Source organism: Mustela lutreola, chromosome 2 (assembly GCF_030435805.1).
Source record: "Mustela lutreola isolate mMusLut2 chromosome 2, mMusLut2.pri, whole genome shotgun sequence".
In the NCBI taxonomy this organism is placed as follows: domain Eukaryota; kingdom Metazoa; phylum Chordata; class Mammalia; order Carnivora; family Mustelidae; genus Mustela; species Mustela lutreola.
In genome coordinates, this window is record NC_081291.1 from 221715786 (window position 1) to 221734842 (window position 19057).

The 19057-nt window shown below is 62.6% G+C and overlaps 1 protein-coding gene across 1 annotated transcript in view; it reads left to right on the forward strand.

Moving 5' to 3' along the window:
* UMODL1 (uromodulin like 1) overlaps positions 1-19057 on the forward strand; it is a 55682-nt gene that overhangs the window by 25215 nt on the left and 11410 nt on the right. The window contains exons 8-16 of the mRNA XM_059165111.1: positions 921-1033; positions 2370-2589; positions 6385-6516; positions 6913-7452; positions 8580-8837; positions 10578-10690; positions 13150-13363; positions 15459-15596; positions 16978-17315. Of these exons, the coding sequence (XP_059021094.1) occupies positions 921-1033; positions 2370-2589; positions 6385-6516; positions 6913-7452; positions 8580-8837; positions 10578-10690; positions 13150-13363; positions 15459-15596; positions 16978-17315 (2066 nt within the window). The remainder of the gene's footprint in view (positions 1-920; positions 1034-2369; positions 2590-6384; positions 6517-6912; positions 7453-8579; positions 8838-10577; positions 10691-13149; positions 13364-15458; positions 15597-16977; positions 17316-19057) is intronic.

A 19057-nucleotide genomic window follows, 5' to 3' on the forward strand; every position in this document is an offset into this window, starting at 1 on the left:
TCTAGCGCATTAATTCGGCCAGGCTAGGAGCCGGCCGGCTTGGGAGACGGTGGGCATGATGGCCGCAGTGCGCACAGAGCCTCGCAGAGAACCCAGGTCTCCCGGGCACAGGCGGACATGCCCTTCCAGGTGCTGCGTGTTGTGGGCAGGGTGGAGGCTGACATCACAGGGACTCCGGCTGACCTGAGCTAGAAACACACGGTACACAAGCTGGTGACATTTCCGTGACCGGTCGAGGCGTGTGACACCGTGGGGATAAACTGCGCCTCCGGCCCGGGCTTGCTCGTCTGGGGGGAGCGGCTATTTGGTTGTTGGAGAAGCAGAGACGCGGCGGGACCTGCCGTGGATGTGGGTCTCACTCTGGTGATGAAAGAGACACGTGTCCCCCGTCCCGCCGTAGTTTCCAGCTTTGCTTATGTCCAAGCGAAGGGAGGCTCCCTCGCAGGGTGACCGCCCCGATGGTTTGCGGGGACAGAGTAGGTTCCCCAGGTGGGACTTCCGGTGCACACCCCTGGAAAGTTCTAGGTGAATGGGGTGCATTGGTCACCGAGGGCCAGGGCCTAGGTGGGGTCCGGCGTGAGGGCCTGGCTGGCCGTGCGTGTGAACGGGGCGGGAAGGTGGGGTGACGGCTGGCAGGAGGGACCTTCAGAGCCCCCCCCATGGTGGCTGAGTGCCGGTCCCGCTGGCGGAGGACAGCGGCTCCTGTTCTGCCCGTGCCTGCTCTGACTGAGAAGTGGCGCATGTCGGGCGGCTCCGTCCTTCCGTGTCCCCCACCACGGCTCCCCGTGTAGGACTCCTGCCTCCGTCTGTCATGGAGGACATAACCAACGCCCCCGCGGAAGAAGAGCCTTTCTGGGGGACAGGGACCACACAGCGTGGGACGGCACATCACCGGCTCGTGTGTGCTCCTGCTGTTGCAGATGCCCGCATCTTCCGGGTCACCATCAGGGTCCTAAACCGCACCGCGACGGACGAGCTGCGCAGCCGTAGCAGCCCCGAGTACTGGGACTTCTCTCGACAGCTGCTCAGCGAGGTAAAGCCGGAACGCAGACGCGGGGCCCCGTGGGGGCGTCCGAGCGAGACGCCTGCCCGCTCCAGCTCCGGGGCCCCTTCTCGGTGCCTGCGCCGCTGCAGTCCAGACCCCGCACTAATTCCCGGGGCGCTCCCTGCCACGGGCACTGGATCTGGGTTTGGGGCAGCCGCCATTGGAGCCATGCTTTGGTTCACATGGGCCCTTGCTGGTGTGTGCCTTCCCTCTGGGGGCCCTGGGTGTCGATCTGTCTCCCGGGGCTGGAGGCATTCACCAGGAACCGCGGCCTCTGTCCCTCCCTGTGCCTCCCCGGGGACAGCGGCACGCAGGCCGGGAGCACCAGGCCAGTGGCCAACGCTGTCTACCCTTGGGTGACGGGCCAATTAGGGAGCAGAGGGACTTGCTACGCTGCCGAGAACTCTAGGATGGTCTGAGAGTTTATCCTTCTGCAAACTGACAAGTTAATCGGCTCCTGTCGGGGTTCTGGGGTCAGAGACCGAGGACTTTATCCCCCCAGCAGGGCGGGCAGCGGGAGCTGTCATGCTGGTGACAGCTCCCTCTGCCCCTCAAGTCCCACCGGGCTGGCGTGGAGGGGTGTGGGGATGGGGCGCACGCGTGGGTCTGCGTCACAGCCGAGGAACCCCGAGCTCAGGGAAACTGAATCTCGTAAAAGGCTGAAGGAAAATCTGCCTAACTGTTGCCCCAGAACGAGACACTATCTTTGCGGTGGCCGACGTGATGCCATCTGCTCTTTGCTCTGTCTCTCTCTGGAGGCCGTTAACCCCATGAGCGTCTTGGAAGGACACTTTGGATGTTAGCACCTCTGCTGGCCAGACACACGTCTGTGGGGCTGTGGGGCAGACGGAAAGCGGGTTTCTGTCCGCATTCACCTGGTGATCCTACCTCATGCACATGCATGGTGTGGGGGCAGGGCAAGGCTGGCCTTCCGCACTGGGCACCTGCTTGCCCACGCGTCTCCCCAGGGACCCAGCCAGTAAGCGGAGGCAGCTCCAAGAAGCCGCTCACTGTCGGTCTGGCTCACACACGTTACCTGCGCACTGATTTCCGGGCACACAGAGGGGACTGTGCGTCTCCTGCTCTGTGGTGGGGAGCCCAGTTGTTGGTTTACATGGATTCTCACAAAGCCTGACCTGGCCCAGCCCGGCTGTCCCGGGGGAGGCCTGACTGGGGTGCGGGGAGCCAGGGCATCTCTGTTGGCCCCCAAGAGGCTGGTGGCTGGACACCTCATGTTGGTCGCGAAGGGAACAGATTCTGTGACCTGGCCATCGGTCCCACGGGAGGACGCTGATGGAGACACCTGTCGTCTCTTCTTGGCCAGCTTGAAAACTCCCTCCCGCCGGCGCTGTCCGACCTGCACAGGAGAGGGAAGCTGAGGCTGCGGGTCGTCTCTCTCCGGGCCGGAAGCGTGCTGGTGACGCTCAGGCTGACGGTCCAGGACCCCGAGTTCCCCGTGGGAGTCTCCACGCTCGTCCCCATGCTCCCACCTCTGCTGGCCAGCGCGGTGTTCCAGATCGACCCGCAGGGGACGCGCGTGCAAGGTCGGTCCCTCCACACCCAGGCCTGGCCCAGCCACATTCTTTCAGGTGCACGTTTATTGTAAAACGTTGATCAAGTGCACAAACTCGTCTCCTTATTCCGCGTTCCTGCACGGGATCTGGAAGCCTGCCCACGTCCCACACCTCCTTGCTCTGGGTGGGGGAGGGACCCCAGCGCCCGGGGAGCTCGCTCCCGCAGATGGCCCGGAACGCAAGGTGGGACGGACCCAGAGGACCCTGGAGGGGACGGGCACTGCTCATGCAGGCGTCTGGTTCCTTGGCCCAAATGTTATGTAATTTTACTTGATGTTGCCTTGAGGCGGGAAGTCACAGATCAGGGGAGAGACAGGAGGGTGGGCGGAGACGGGGAGGAGAGAGTCAGAGATAGAGGTAGACAAGGGAGAAACAGAGATATGGACAGGGAGAGACAGAGATATGGAGAGAGACAGAGACAGACAGAGACATAGAGAGAGGCAGAGACAGAGAGATAGTGAGATAGAGATAGACAGAGACAGAGAGTCAGAGAGATAGAGATGGAGGCATGGAAAGAGACAGAGACAGAGAGACAGAGAGAGAGATAGAGACAGAGAGACAGAGTGACAGAGATATGGAGAGAGACAGAGACAGAGAGACAGAGAGTGAGAAAGAGACAGAGAGAGACGCAGACACAGAGAGCCTGCTGACATGTAAGGAAGTTCTTGCCACTCAAACCCGGGGATGAAACTCTGCGCAGCCAGAACCCCGGCAGCCTGCCTGGGGCCCCGGGGGTCCGAGAAGGAGCTGCCCTCTCCTTCGAGCGTGGTCACCTTCTGGCTTGCTGTTCCAACCTCCCCCCGGCCCGCGGATGCCGGGAAGGAAGGACGTGGGACGGTCACATCTGAAGTCAGCCTGGAAGACCCCTGCCCGCTTAGCCTGGGGGTCGCTCTGTCACTCACTCTCAGGGACAGAGAAGCCAGCGGTCCCCTGCACAGGGGAGGCTTGCTTACCTGGGCTCAGGGATGGTGTGCAGGGAGGCATAGGGACGCTCTGTGGGTGGGTCCTCAGCGGGCACCCCCAGGACCCCCCTGAGACCAGGCTCCAGCCATCTCTGGGTGACCCAGCCAGTCCCTACGTGCTGTTTCCCCGCCCTGTCCCTGTGCATCAGGCACTGGGTGACACCGGATCTTAGCCAGTGTGTTGAGTGGTAGCCCCCAAAAGAAACGTCCATCTAAAACCTCAGACTGTTTGGAAGAGGGTCTTTGCAGATAAAATTAAGGTAAGGATCTGAGATGGTCCCGGATCAGGGGTTTCCAGCCCATTTGGAGGCTTGCGGGGTCTGAGAAGTGACGCAGGGGGAGAGGAGGCACCTTTGTCACTCATGTTCTAGGGTTGTTAGCAGGTCATGTTCTGTGTCCCTGTGAGGTTCCGGAAGCCTCTCCACAGTTAGGAGCCCCCCCAGGCTCTCACCCAGCAGGCTCCCTGCCCCATGGTGGGCTGTTTGCTGAGGAGCCGTTGTGGGAGGCCCTCGAGAGCCGGGACCCCTCTTCTGCCCAGTGAGAGGGGCGGGGGGATGCCAGACCCCAGGCAGGGTCTTCTGACCCCGTGACCGCTGGCCGCTGGCACCAGGGCTGGCAGGCACAGCCCCCCACTCTGGCCGGTAGCCCAGGCCCGGGTCCTTCCCAGGAGCGCCCCAGCCCCGCAGGCAGGGGCCTAGAGAGAAGCACTCAAAGCTGCTGGCGGGAGCACTGAGCCACAGGCCAGAAAGCGCCTTCTCTGTGGCTTGCACAGAAATGCTGTTGTTGGCGGCCGCGGAGAATTCCTGGTGACTGGGGCTCTCGCCTGCCATGAGTCAACACGTCCCAGCAGCGTGGGGGGTCACGTTGTCATGACCTCAGCTTCTCCCCAAGGCCCATCTGTTGTGGGGGGAGTCACTGGGCGGCCACGTGTCCTTGGTCTTGCTCCAGGAGGGCGTGTCTCTCACTGAGCCGCACCCGCTCCTAGGAACCGCACCCGCTCCTGGGAACAGCACCCTCCGGGAGACCGCCCACCCTCCCCCGCAGCAGGGCTGGCGGGAGCAGAGCAGGGCCCCACGCGCGGGCCCCTGCCCGAGTCCTTGGTGGGCACGTCCAGAAGGAGCCGATGCCAGCTGGCAGCTCTCACCGCAGACCCGCCTCCTCCCTCTGAGCTCCAGAACCACCAGGCCTTGGGCTTTCATGCAGGACCCAGCAAAGCCGTCCCAGCTGGACCCTGGGCTTGCCCGCTGGCTGCGTGCCGGGGAGCCAAGGCTCGGTGAATCACCCCGACTGAAATAGCCACCAGGTGTTCAGCGGTGGGAGCTCCGGTCTGGGCCGTGGGACCTGTGGTCTCCTTGGGTCCCTGCCGCCCGGTCAGCCTGGGCTCCATCCCCGAACCTGCTGGAGCTGCCTGCAGGCTGGCGGGGGGCAGGGCTCCGGGGAGACAGGTCTGTGAAGGAGCCCTGGGCAGGGGTGGAGCATGGGGGGGGGGGCTGTCGCATCAGCTGCGGTGTCTGCTGGTCTCGGGGAACTGTTTCTGTGAGCTTCCATGAGGATCGCATGAAGCAAAACCGAGAACCACAACCAGAGTGGATGGCGCGTGAAGGCAGTTTTCTCTGAGCAAAGCTGACCTTGTGCCGGGTCTTGACTTTAGTCCGGGCCAAGTCCGGGCTCCTCTGGCTCACCCAGCACGGGTCGGGCACTTCCACCTACAGCTTTGGGGGGACCCGGTACAGAAGGGTGCGTGCATGGGCCACCCAGCCCACCCTGGGGGTTGACCAGCCTGCTCCACCAGCCGAGGTGACTCTGTTCCCCGCCACCTGCTCCCCTGGGGCACGTGGGACAGGCAGTGACCTGAACGATGGACCCTGGGGTGTGGGAACGCCGTCCCCTGAGCTGGAGATACTTATTCCTTAAGGTTTATCACACATATTCCACGTAGCCCCTCGTCAATCAGTGTCAAAACGCAGGAGACCATCTCGTGTTGCCTTACGAGAGTGGGGGTGGCAGTCCCCCGGGGGACCGGAAGAGGGGACTGGAGACGGCAGGAGAAGGAAGGGAGTGGCGCCCCGTGAGCCTAGTCTCAGGGTTTGCCTGATGCTGGTCCTGGCGGCCGCGCGGGTTGGAAATTCCTGGGCGGTGGTGCGTGAGCAAGTGCGTAGGGGGATGGGCGGCCCTGGTCAGCGGCAGGGGTGGGGGGCGGGGGCGGGCGTGGACGTGCTTACCTAGCCCTCTTCCTTGCTCAGCTCAGAAGGGTTCCCAGGGACATGGGGCCTTTGGGGTTCTCAATGTCCCAGACCGGGGAGGAGGTGTTCGAGGGCCATTCCTATCTGTGTCGTTCAAAGTCCACTTTACACTTAACCAGACTCCTGCGCGCTCCGTCTCTTTTCTTTGCTGAAGTGCTAAGTGTTGGGGTGTTGGTGCGTCACGGAGAAGGACAAGTGTCCCTCCTTGGGGGCCTGGGGACAAAGAATAAACAAGAGAGGACTATATTCACACTTTTGGGTGCTAATTGCTCCAAAAGGAACCAAGAGTCCCTAATCGTTGCCCGTGAACCAGCCAGCCAGCAGTGAGGGTTGGCACAGGCAGGTGGGCTGTCTTGGGTCAGGGACAGGCTTCTGGGGACGGCTCTGCACAGGGCCTGCCTCCCGAGGCCGCCGGATGCCAAGGGCACGCCCCGACTCCCGTCTTCATCCCTTAGACTGTTTGCCGCTTGGGAAGAACTCTGCCCCGTTGCTGTTCTGTTTTCCGAGTAGCCCCCGGCCATTTCTCACCGGCTCCTGATTCTCTTCCGCCCGCCCAGCAGATTGGGACGAGTGTGCAGAGGGACATGACTGCTCCCCCGCTGCCCAGTGCATCAACCTGGAGGGCTCCTACACCTGTCGGTGCCCGACGGCCAGGGACGCCGACCCCTCCCGCGCCGGCCGGGCCTGCAAGGGTGCGCCCCTGCCCGGGGACCTGATATCCCATACTTTCTAACGCCCTGCAGTCCTGCACGCTTTCCTTGGTCATGTAATGAGTGGGGACGGGGCCCACGCTGAACACAGATCTGGAGACACTGCCCTGTTTGCACAAGGGCCCGGGGGTTTATCCGGGGCTCGGCAGCCTCCTGGCCTGTGCTCACTCTTGGCCCATCAGACCCGTCTCCTCTACCGAATGGAAAGGCCCCACCTCCCCCTCCGAGGGGCCCTGCTACATGTTCATAATCCCATAATCCCCAGCGAGACAGCCCATGTCCCCGCTTGGGGCCCACCTGGGGAGCTCTGCCTAGGGTGGCATCGGGAGGGGTTTTGGACCAGATGTCCCCTCTGAGAGTGGATGTGTGTATCGGCAGGTGACGTGATGAGCCCCATGGGAGGTGACCCGCCTCCGGCAACAGGCGGAACAGCCCTTGGCTGGGAGACTCTCGCCTTGTGGCCCAGGCCTGGGCACCCCTGGGGCACCCCTGCTGCAAGCCAGACCCAGACCGCAGGGCCCCCACCCAGGAGAGGGGGCAGTGGCGTGGTCAAGCTGGACAGGAACGGCACAGGGCGAGGCATGGAGGAGATGTCCAGCGTGGCCCTAGGCCTGGTGGCCGGCCAGCGGACAGCCAGCAGGACTCCCGGGACAATCCCCAGCTCCCCCCCTAGGACCATGAAGGGCTTGCTGGACACCTCTGGATGGTCAGCAAGAAACTCCAGCATGGAAACGTCCTTCTGGTCCACCCCTAGCGAGGGCCCCACAGACCACATGGAGTGGCACGCCAGTGTCCCCACTTGGAATACACCAGCGCCTCCAGGCCCCACAGAGCCGCGCGACTTGGACCCTGGGCCCTCCGTTCCCCCTGACCTGCTCTCAGCCCGCCCTGCTGAGTCTCTGAAGCTTGCGGCCTGTGGTGAGTGCCTCGGGTGGCGTGTCCTGGGGCACGTGGGCCCGGAGGCCCCGACACAGTGGGAACTGTCAAGTTCCAGTTGGCAAAGGCTCCCCCATCATTGAGTCAAAGACCTTTGCGAAGAGTCAGGGGTGTGGCTCACTGTACGGCCGGGCCAAGCGGGGCATGGCACAGCCGCATCCCTGCCAGTGGCTTCTGTCTTGTTAGGATGGAAACCTGGTCCCCGTGTGTTCTCTAGGCCCCTCCTCCCTGTCCCCAAGGCTTCTAGCCACCCAGAGCAGAAGCAGGAAGTCAGGCATTGGGAGGACTGCGTGGGGGAGGGGGCGTGTGTCTTATCAAGCACTGTGGGACATCCCCCAGAAGTGTTGGGACACCCTGACATCTCCACACCTCCCCTTGAGCACAGTCTCCCTGAGCCCGGTGCGAAGCCCAACAGTTGCGCTTACGCCATACAGAGGGCTTAGCCCATTGCCAAGGTCTTGGGGCAGCCCTGTGGGAGACAGTCCTGTGTAGGAAAGGGGCCTGGCCCTGCAGCTCCCACAGAGGAGGCCACACTTGGCATCTCCGTGAGGTCACTGCGCCGGCCCAACCCTGGGCCGCGTGCAGACAGAACGAATGGTCAGATGCCGCTCCATCAGTGTGTTCCCTCTGCTGAGCAGTGTGGGTCCCAGGACAAGACTTTAAAGCCCCAGTAAGCCAGTGCTGTCGGGCACCCCTGGGATCACCCTGAAGGAACGACTCTGTAGCCAGCAGGGGCCACTTCTGCTGACCCCTGCGTGTGTCTGCTCAGGGGTGGAGGGGCACCCCTTCTGAAAGAGCCACCCAGAATCTGCTCAGGAGGTTTACTTTGGGGAAAGACCAGGGACCTCAGTGGCAGAGAGGACCCCATACTGGAAGGGGCAGGAGTCCCAGCGAGTCTGGGGCTCAGGAGGGCCATCTTGGGAGCCGGCACTGCATGCACGGCTAGCTAAAGGGGACTTTGTAGGACTTCCCCGGGCTGGTGTCCCCGGATGCCCTCTCGTGTCCCCGAGTGGTGTATCTGATGTTTGCATTTGGTGAGGCTTCTCCCGTCCTCTCTCCTCGGAACTGGATTAATTTCAATCGTCTCGGTGTTTATGTCCCCTTCACAGTTCCCTCCCCCATCGAAAGGGTCACGGTCTCCGATGTGACCAGCACCAGCTTCCACGTGGCGTGGGCAGCGGATCTCGCCCTGCACCCCACCTTCCAGCTCACCCTGGTCCCCGCGCGGAGCCCCGCGGTGCACCTGGAGACCCAGAACGCGAGCCTGACGCTGTCGGGACTGGAGCCCGGCGTCCTGCACCTGGTGGAGATCGCGGCCCAGGCCTGTGGGAAAGGAAGTGCCCGGGCCCACCTGAAAGTGAGGACAGGTAACTGGTTTCAGAGACGCTTGTTGCTGCTTGTTCTTAAAAGGAGGGAACAAGCGGGAGAACGACTTTCAGCAGCTCGTTCAGCCCAAAGGAGCGGCATTCCTTTGCGAGGGGCTGGGGTTCTGCCCTCTCATCGGCCCGGGAATGCCTGACTCTGGTCCCACGGGGCCGGCTTGCGAAGCCCAGCCAGAAGGCGGCGCATTTCGGGGAAAGACACGGGGCAGACCGTGGGCAACGCGGGGACGCAAAGCGCTCAGGACTCGGCCCGCGGAGGGGGCTGCCGCGGGACACCTGGGCAGTGCTGGTGTGTTGAGTGTTCGGCAAGCTCTCTGGCTGGTCCCCCTCTCGGCACACCTGGACTTGGCTTCTACGAGGGACCCGTAGACACTGGGGAGTCAGACTGTTGGACGGCTCTGCTCTCACGGTCCTGATCACTGTGTGTCCGGAGAAATCCCTCGTCTCTCCTCCTATGCTCACATCATCCAGATGTTTTCCTGAATGTCTAACTTGCTCGGACAGCCACCGGCCGGCTGATGTTGCAGATGGGTCCTCAGACCTTGGGCAGCGGCCTCAGGGCTGATGGTAACGTTCTCCAAGGTGGGGGGCACAGGCCTTGGGGATGCCAGTAAGAAGAGTGTAGGGCTTCTGTCTGTGTCCCTTGAAGTACTGGGAAATCAGAGGGAGGACGCCGTGCAAGGAGGTCCTCCGGCAGGTTCATGGTGAGCCTCCAGAGAAGGGGCGGTCAGTGTCGGCCGCCGGCCAGGTTGAGCCCGTGCTGGGCTGTCAGCATCGCTGTGGTTTCGGACGGTCTCACCCACTGGAGGGAGGAGCCCCTGTGGGCATGAGACTCATACCTGGGGCAGGTCCATGTCCCTTTTCACCTGGACACCTGTGCGCTTGTCCCGCTCCTGGGGCTTTTAGACCAGGCTGCACCGGCCCTCTGGTGCTGTGACAGCAGGAATCCCAAGAACATGGCTTTGTGGGTCATGCAGCCGTGCACCCTGGGATGGCTTTGTGGTCTGTCCTAGGCCTGGGCGACAAGCCGTGGCCTTTCCCCCACTGCCCAGAACACTGGGCACGTAGCAGGTGCTTCACAGATACCTGGTGAAGGACTGAACGACGTGGCCGCCGTGCTGGACCCCAGGATGTGGCCTGGCAATGTCCCTGGACCATGTTCTTGTCCCACGGCCTCCTGGAAGCCCCACGTGGAGGGGCAGATGCTAACGGAGCAGGGATGGTCCTTAACGCCAGACAGACACAGCTCTCGGGGGAGGGGGAAGAGGGTAAGGACCTGGGCAGTCTGCTGTGGGCTTCGGGCTCTGGCCATGGTGGGGCAGGACCGCCCCCCGGCTTGGTTTGCCCGGGACAGCCAGGAGGACACCTGTGGCATCCGTCAAATTAACGGATACGGGCTCCTTTCACTCCCGAAGTCATCCCTGCTGGTAAATGACCTGGACGCCCTGTGTGCGGAGCCGTGCAGGGTAGGGAGGAACGCAGGGGGCTGGCCTAGTTCCACAACCTCCAGAAGGTTCTGCCTCTGGACGCAGACAGTGGGCCCGCATCCTCGGGGGTCGGTGGGCTCCGTCTGTGCGTGCCGGGTGCCCGTCTGCCTCGATGTGACCCTCTTTCTGGCCACCACGAAAATGTCACTGTGGAGACGAGTGCCTGAATCTATGACCCAACGTTTTTCCTGTCCCCTAATCGTCACCGCCACAGACGTGTTTGCTCTCCATCCCGCAGCGGCCCAGAAACTCAGAGGCCGAGTGAGAGTGCTGGACGTCAGCTACGTGGACGCCCTCCGTGACGCGGGCAGCCAGGAGTACCGGGACTTCCACGAGCGATTCCTGAGGACGGTGAGTCGGGAAACCGCCCCTTCCTTTTGGGACTCACTGAGGGGGGCAGGTAGAACCCAGTCACAGCCAAGCAGGACCTAGACCTGTAGGTGCTCAGGACCCCTCCCCTCCTGAGGAAGCTGGACGCCCCCAGGGTCCACCACGAGCCACCTCAGCAGGGGGAGCCACGCCTGCCCCCCACAGTGTCCTCCTTGGCTCTGGTAGCTGGGGAGCGAGGCTCCTTCGACGGGGGACCCCGTGGGGGCAGGAAGCTTCACGAAGGAAACATTTTTAAAAATTGGCATCTTTTTCAATACCCTAAAATTCACGCTTCTGGCTTGGTGCTGTGGTTGAGCTCTTACCTGTGAAATTGTGCAATGGTCGCGGCTCATTCCAGAAGGTTCTCATCACCCCCAAAAGGAGGCCCTGCCCGTTTGCGGCGACCCTCCCTGCGCCCCGCCCCCTGGTCGCGGCTCATTCCAGAAGGTTCCCATCACCCCCAAAAGGAGGCCCTGCCCGATCGCGGCGACCCTCCCTGCGCCCCGCCCCCTGGCATCCCTGACCACGGATCCTGGGCTCTGTCTGTGGGTCTGTCCGCCCTGCCCTCTCCTGCGCCCAGAATCCCCCAGGAAGGGACCGTGTGCGTCGGGCACGTCCAGGGCTCGGCGGGACCTGGCTGCGCTCTGGGCGGGACGGCCCGACGGGGTGGCCGCGCACATTCCCTCGCGGGCTGCACGGTGTGCGGGCGCCCGCGGTCCCGGCGGGCGCGAGGGGGCTCCGCTGGCCTCCCTCGTCGTTCCGGGGCTGCCCCGCCCCACCCGCGCTCCCAGAGAGGCGGCCCTGCCGCAGGCAGTCCGGGCGGCCGCCCCGTGCTCCTCTGGCTGGAGGTCGGATTCCCCTTTGACGCACGGAGGGTGCTCTCGTCGTGACCATGGGCTTGTCTGGACCGTGGCTGTCAGGTCGGTTCCCGGTGACCCGGCTCCGGGGCTGGACCGAGTCGGGGGCTTGGCAGCGCCACCTGGAGGCGGGGCGTGCGCACGGCAGGGCGCGGCCCCCGGAGGCCCCCCCCCCCCAGCCCAAGGGCGGTACTAGCCCCCAGAGGGGTCCTGCCGGCTCCAGGGAGTACCCTCTGGAGCTGGGACCCGGATCTGGCGTCTGGGAGATCTGGGGTCCGGGATCCTGCCTTACTTGTTCTGGCCGCGAGGCTCCTGCCCAGTGCGCAGAGTCAAGAGTCGTTGCTGATTCCGGGCTCTGGCCTCTTTGTTTCCGAGATGGTCACGTGGAATTAGCGAAGCATCGGTGCACAGAGCTCTGGGGGCCCGTGCGGCAGCCCCACTTCCTGCATGACCCCTTCCTCTCCAGACCGCGGCCTCGCTCGCCTGCTTCTGGGGACGGTTGTTGGTTTGTCTGGAGTTCAGGATAGCAAATAACTGTGCAACATGTCACAGAGCTAGAAGTCGAGGACACGTTTTGGGAGGTTGTGGGTTCATGGGACGCCGTGTCCCTTGTCACTTCTTCGCGGGGGCCTGGAACTTTGCTTTGAGACGGATTCGAAATGCAACCCAAAATGTCTTTAGCCCAAGCCCATAACAGATCCCTCTCTGGAAGTCCAGGGCAGAAAAAGAGAGACAGAAGGACAGAGACAGACAGACAGACAGACAGAGAAGAGCCAGTTATCCCTATGTGATCCCTGTGTGATGGCCCGGGTGGCCATGGGTGACAGCAGATTTGCTCACGGCTATCCCAAAGCCAGGAAGTGAATCCATGAGCCTGTGCCTTGAGCCACCCACCTCCGGGGTCCAGATGAGGACGAGGTTTTCTGTGCAGCCGGACCCTGGAGGTGTGTTTTTCCACAGACGACTCGGGATGTGTGGACTGCTTAAAGCCACAACAGTCGTGTGTCTCTCTGGGCCTTCTGGCCATGAGGGCCAGGAAAACCCCACAGCGTGCGAGGCAGGTTCCGTTCAAGGTGGCGGAGTGGAAAGCCAGGGGGAGCTGCCTGTCCCTGCAGGAAGGCTCACAGGGAAGCCGTTTCGGGGAAGGAGGGGAGAAGGGGACGGGAGCTGTTCTGTAGGATCAAGAGTAGGGGGACTGTTCTAGAAAGCACACAGCGAGAGAGAGGTGTCCCCCCACGACCACCCGCCCAGCCCCTGCCCTCCATGGCCGTGCGCTGAGAGTAGCAGATTCTAAATGCCATCCTGAGCCCCCCTTGGGGAATGTGTCTCCCCAGGATAGGGCTGTCGCATCTTGCCTGCACCGGCCAGCAGACGTGCCCTCAGGGTGGCAGGGACTCTCCCCAGGGCCTCAGGACCCACCGGCACTCGTGCTGGGCTTGGGACACAGAACACAGGCCCGGGCCCAGAACTAACTGTTGGCTTTGGCCCTTTTGCTGCTGGCCAGACTCTCAGCAGCTGCCGCTTGGGTCAGGGGCCTGACTTCTTCTCGGCGGGCGGCTCTTTTCACACGTGGGCTCTCCAAAGGTGCGGGGGTCCTTGCCGGCCGCCATGCTCCGGCTCGTGGACACCGGCGGGGTCCAGATGGAGGTGACCGGTGTCACCAACGGCAGCGTCGTGGTGGAGTTTAACCTGCTGATCGCCACAGATGTGGATGTCCACGAGGTGTCCGCCGCGTTCCTCGTGGCCTTTCAGAACGCGTCTCTGCTGGAGATGGCCGGAGGGGACACCTTCATCCAGGGTAGGTGGAGGTCTGGCCCCCTGGAGACGGGGGACAGAGAGGCGGACAGAGGCTGCCTTCTGCTTTCCTTTGGAAGATGTCACCCCCAGTGCCTTCTCTCCGGGTCCCCAGGCGGGATGTAAAAGCCGGGAGCAGACAGGACCCTCAGCTCTCTTACCGCTTCTGTGTAGTTTCTGAAGGTTTAGGGGCTGGAAACGTTCTGGCTCGAGGCTGTGCAGACGCCCGGAGATGCTGCCCCCTTCCAGCGGCTGTGCCTCGCCCTGGGCCTCCTTGGCACCCACGTGACTGGGCTGGGGACACCCCTGTCTCTCCCTGTGGCCACACTTCCTCCCAAGCACAGTTTCCAGGGAGATCCTGATAAAAATGATGGAAAAGAAAAGCAGGGAGAGGAGACTATTTAGATTTTTCTCTCAAGTCATAGTCGTCCGCTGGAGCTGTCGGAGCCCAATGCCACCAACGGGGCGGTTTCCGCAGCACACGTGCAGTTCTCGGCCCTGGAGGCCGGACGTCCAGGGTCCAGGGGCCGGCTGGTTTGTTTTCTGCGGCGAGCCTCTCCCTGCCATGTGGACAGAGCCTTCCCGCTCTGGCCTCTCCCCTGGGGGGAGGGGCAGAGGGAGAAGCAGGCTCCCCGCTGAGCAGGAAGCCTGACACGGGACTTAATCCCAGGACACTGGGATCATGACCTGAGCCAAATGCTGATACCCAACCCACTGAGCCACCCCCAGGAACCCCAACATATGCATTTTAGAGGCAAAATTCAGTTCATAGCATGTGGCATACTTGAAAATAAACGACAAACATCTTAGAGTTACGTGCACAAAAACAGAGACCATATACGTTACTCTTCTGGTTTGGGGAATGAGAAGCGTTTTCTAAGTTAAAAATAGACGACAAGCCCACAGAGGTGAAGGCTAAAATAGTTGATTCCATAAAATGTCACTTTTATATTATGCGAAATAAAGACCCCATTGTGAAGAAAGTAACACCCCAAACATCGCTTGAATAACGTGAAAGTTACAGCCCCGTAGAGGGAGGGACCCCCACATGTCGAGAATAAGGGCAAGAACCGGGGCGCCTGGCTGGCTCAGTGGGTTAAGCCTCTGCCTTCGGCTCAGGTCGTGGTCCCGGGGTCCTGGGATCCAGCCCCGCATCGGGGCTCTCTGCTCAGCAGGGAGCCTGCTTCCTCCTCTCTCTGCCTGCCTCTCTGCCTACTGGCGATCTGTCTGTCAAATAAATAAATAAAATCTTAAAAAAAAAAAAAAAAAGTAAGGGCAAGAACCTGCGCGATCTGTAGGACGGAGATAAATGACCTGCGCGATCTGTAGGACGGAGATAAATGCAGGCCAGACCGAGCCGACCACGCAGGACGGAAGAAACGCAGACGAGTGGCAAAGACTAATAACCACAGACGTTCTCACTGAAATGGGCCACGCGTGTCCCTCTGGGGGCAGTGGGGCTCTAGCCGGAAGCACCGGAGACGGCAGAGTGGGCCGAGGCTGGCCAGGGCTGGGGGAACAGGATTTGCTCCGCTTCCCGGGAATCGGTCTGACGACGCTCACTGAGAAGATCCCGGCAGGACTTCAGCCTTTGGAAGTCGACCTTGGCTGGGACCATAGTTTATACACAAAGACCCCCACCCTTGAGAAGCAGAAGTTTGCAGGCGGCTGATAGCCCCGTAACAGCGGGGAAGTCAGGCAGACTGAGTCAGGGTAGCTCAGCGTAGAGACCAAAGCAAGCAGGAGGCAGAGGGCCTTCTGCGGGGATGGGCTTGCCGCAGGGTGTCTGGGCCCGAGGCCGGGGGCTGCGGCTGGGGCTGGGGCTGGCGGCCTGCTCGTCCCCCGATGAGCTGCTCTGCTGGTCTGCCCAGCACCCTGGGGACCAAGAGCCCTCTTTCCCCAGCGGCCCCCGCAGATGTCCGGACGCCGGCCAGAAGCAGGTGCCTCCCTGTCTCCTGAACTCCCCAGAACCGGGCCACTTTGCCGTCACTCCGTAATTTTCAACTCCACGGCCCGACATCCAGCGTGGGGGGAGCTGTGTGGCGCTCAGGCCCCGTGACCCTGTGACCATGTCCTGGCTTCCTTCTGATGTCGTGCAGATTACGACGAGTGTGAGAACCAGGAGCACGACTGTGAGCCCGGCGCCTCCTGCCGCAACACCCTGGGCTCCTTCATCTGCAGCTGCGTGGGCGGCGCCCCCCGCTCCCCCCTGGAATATTCTGGAAGACCCTGTGAAGGTGAGATTCCCATGATCGCTTCTCTGAGACCCTGTTGGGTAATCTGTCTCGTAAGGATGTTTGTTCACAGCGTGCCTCCTTTCCTAACGCGGCTGCGTGTTGTATGTCCCGGACTCGTCTTCTAACGCGTGTGACTGTGTGTGCCTGTGTGCCCGTGCACACGTATGTGCCCCCGCATGCTCTCCCGTGCGTCTCCAGCTTCCTGGGTGACACTGCAGGTCTCCAAGTGCCCCTGATGAGAAAGGACACACGTAAGGTCGGCTGTGTTCTCTCCTATCCTGGAAGTTGACCTCCAGAGCCTACAGCCCGTGTGAGAAACAACACGTGGGAAGTGTTTCTGCTCGGCCCCTTCTCCCCACCCGGTGCTTTTCCTGTTACGTGGGGCCTCAGTGGATTCAGTGTTGACCCTGAGGGGACCCCTGCCCTCCAGGGATCTGCGGTCTAGCGGATTGAGACGGACGTTTATACAAGTAAACATCTGTCACCGGGAATATGGAATGTGTTTTGCTTGAGGTAGAAGCAGGAGTCTTGGAGGGGCTAAGTGGTAGCAGCCCCATGAGTGTGGTCAGGAAGGGCTTCCTGCAAGAGGTGTCTTAGAGCCATTCTTAAAGGCCGGCTAGGCCAGCACTAGGCAGTGGGTGCTGGGTCCATGCAGGAGTGAGAACAGAGCTCCTGATGGTGCGCCTGGCCTGGGTGCGGTGTGGGCTGGTGGAAATGTGGGTGCCCTCAGGAGATGGGGGGAACAGAGTGGGAAGCCGGCTGCCGAGAAGCAGCCGAGGTCGGTTGAGACGGCAACGAACGCCACAGGCAGGGTTTGGACCGCATCCTGGAGACGAGGGAGCTAGACGAGGGGACAGAGCAGTGGGCAAGCCCCACCGTGAGAGAAGAGAAGACAGGGGCCCGGGTGGCAGGGGCTGGGGCCGGGCCCAGGGAGCAGGCTGGGCTGTGGTCCAGTGGAGGCTGAAACCATGCTTGGGGGAAGCAGGACACTGGATCCAGAACTGGGGACTCCGGATCCTGAGAGTAAACATCATGAACCCACCTCAGAGACTAGAGGGCTTGTCCCAGCAAGTACGCGGGCTTGGCCCACACCTGGCATCAGCCTGGGAGAGTCCGGGGGGGCAGAGGGCACCCTGGTTTCCTGGCTCACGGGAGCCCCCGGCAAGCCCAGCCTGACCGCGCTGGAAGCTGGCAGGAATGTGCGACAGGTGCCTGTGTGCGGCTGTGGGCGGAATGCTCAGTCCTGGCACGCGATGCTCTTCCCATCTGACCTCCCCTCACCCCCCCACGTCCCCTCCCCCCTTGCACGCCGCACAGTCTGGGCTTGGGCAGCAGACCCCAAACACAGACCCAGCCTTGGGTTTCATCTTGTGCCTTGCAGATGACTCTCCCAGCAACACAACCCAGGCCCCCGGCCCCTCTCTGGTTCCAGGCCCAGAGCAGCTTCCCACCCCAGCAGGAGCTGGGGCTGCCTCTGTGCCAGGGACCAGCCAGGGCCCCCAGGAGCCACCGCAGCGGCTGAGCCTGACCGAGGCGGTCAGGGTGCTCTGCGAGATTGAGAAGGTGGCCATCACCATCCAGAGGCGTTTCCTGCAGCAGGAGTCCATCCCCGAGTCCTCCCTGTACCTGGGACACCCATCCTGCAACGTCAGCGACCACAACAGCACGCACGTGCTCCTGGTGGCCGGGTGGAATGAGTGCGGGACCGTCGTGCAAAGCGTAAGGGCTGGGGGGCTGGGCTCGGGGGCACGTGGGCGGGGCAGTGCGGGGGCGGGGGCATAACTGTCCCAGGGGACCAGGGAAGACTCTGCACCCCAGGGTCTCTGTCTCAAAGTGGGGGACCCAAGAAAGGCGGGGACAGGATAGGGCCAGTTCTCACCAGGGACCAGACTGTGCCCTGGAATCAGGGGGAGTTTTGAGCTCTGCCCTGCGGAATTCTGGTACAAAGGGCCTGGGGTCAGTCTCAGGGTTTAAAGACGACTTCTAGTGACTCTGAAACATGGGCAGGATAGATGGCCAGTGGGGGAGGAAAAAGGCAGGAAGGTGGCTGCAGGGGTGCATGTCTGAGAACGTGCGTGTGTGTGAGTGTGTGCGTGTTTGTGCACACTGGGCGAGCGGCTGGTGTGATCAGAAGGACCTGAGCCGAGGCATCGTGGCCTGCGAATGGTTATCTTCACCAGAGTCCTCGACAGGCTCGGGGTCCTGCCTCTGCCCACACAGAGGGGAGCCCAGTTAGGGCCGCCCGGCTGGTGGCGTGCTCTGTCTCCCCTGTGATCTCCCCTGGTCTGCGGCACCCGTGCTGCACGGACCGGCTCCAGGCCCTGGTTCTTCCCAGCCTGGCTCGAGGCCACAGTGAAAGCTCCGGTGTCGCTCTCGCCTCCCTCCTCCCCGCCCTGTGTGCGTTGAGCTGCGGGAGGAGAACGCAGTGTCCTCTGGGCACCCTGCCTCACCGGACATGGGGGAACAGGGCAGCCCTGGGCACGGTGGCCCCCTGAGAAACGGGCACCCCTGGGACAGGATGTGAGGAAACTGACACGGTCCCCAGATGTGTGTGGAGAGGACTGTGTGCACAGCCAGGGGACACGGGACAGTGGCTGGTGAGGGGGGCAGAAATCTGGGGGCGTGACCAGGTGGAAGGTGTCTGCGTGGTTCTGGGGGGCAGGGTTCTGGGTTGGGGGGTGTGTGTGGAAGGGGCTGGTGTTGTCCGGGGGGCTGGGGGACAGTCAGCAGAGGGGCTGGCCTGGCGGTGAGGACAGGGAGGTTATCCGCCTTAGCTAGGTTGGTCCACTGGGCAGGGACTCAGCAACACGGACTTCAGCCCCTAACAACCTTGTGACAGCAGTTGGAGGCCTTGTTTCCCAGGACAAGGTGGGGAGGCGTCGCCCCGTGGACCCGCGGGCTGGTGTTCTGAGCCCCTGGTGACGGTTAGGTCCCGGGATGCACGTTTCCCCAACGGGACCTGGAGGCTCAGCAAGGTCAGCAGGGGGTCAGGGTGTCCCTGCCTCCGTGGACCAGCCTTGTGGCCTCTGCGACTCTGCCTTTCCCGGGGCCTTGCAGGGTCCAGGGAGGCAAAGGTCGTCGCACTCAGAGGCTTCTGTGTAGAGCCCGGTCCTTGCTCTGCGCGGGGACACGTGGGCCCCAGGGCACGGGCTGGGCTCAGTGACGGATAACACGGCAGGTGAGGGGCAGGAGAGCCGGGGGCCAGGTGCTAGGGCTGCGGGGTCCGCGTGCACGTGGACCTGAGGGGGACCATGGCAGGGCGGTGCGCTTGCACAGTGGGTCTGCTTGCTTCTCTCCAGTGTGATTCCAGCCTCCTCAGGGGTCCTGGGTCGAAGGGGCCACCAGGATGTCCCCAGGGACCACAGAGCCTTTGTCAGCCCCCTTCTACCCTCCAGCCAGCACAACTTAGACGTGGCCCTGGGGCTTACTTCTCTTTCCTAAGAGAAAGCTTCAGTTTGGAG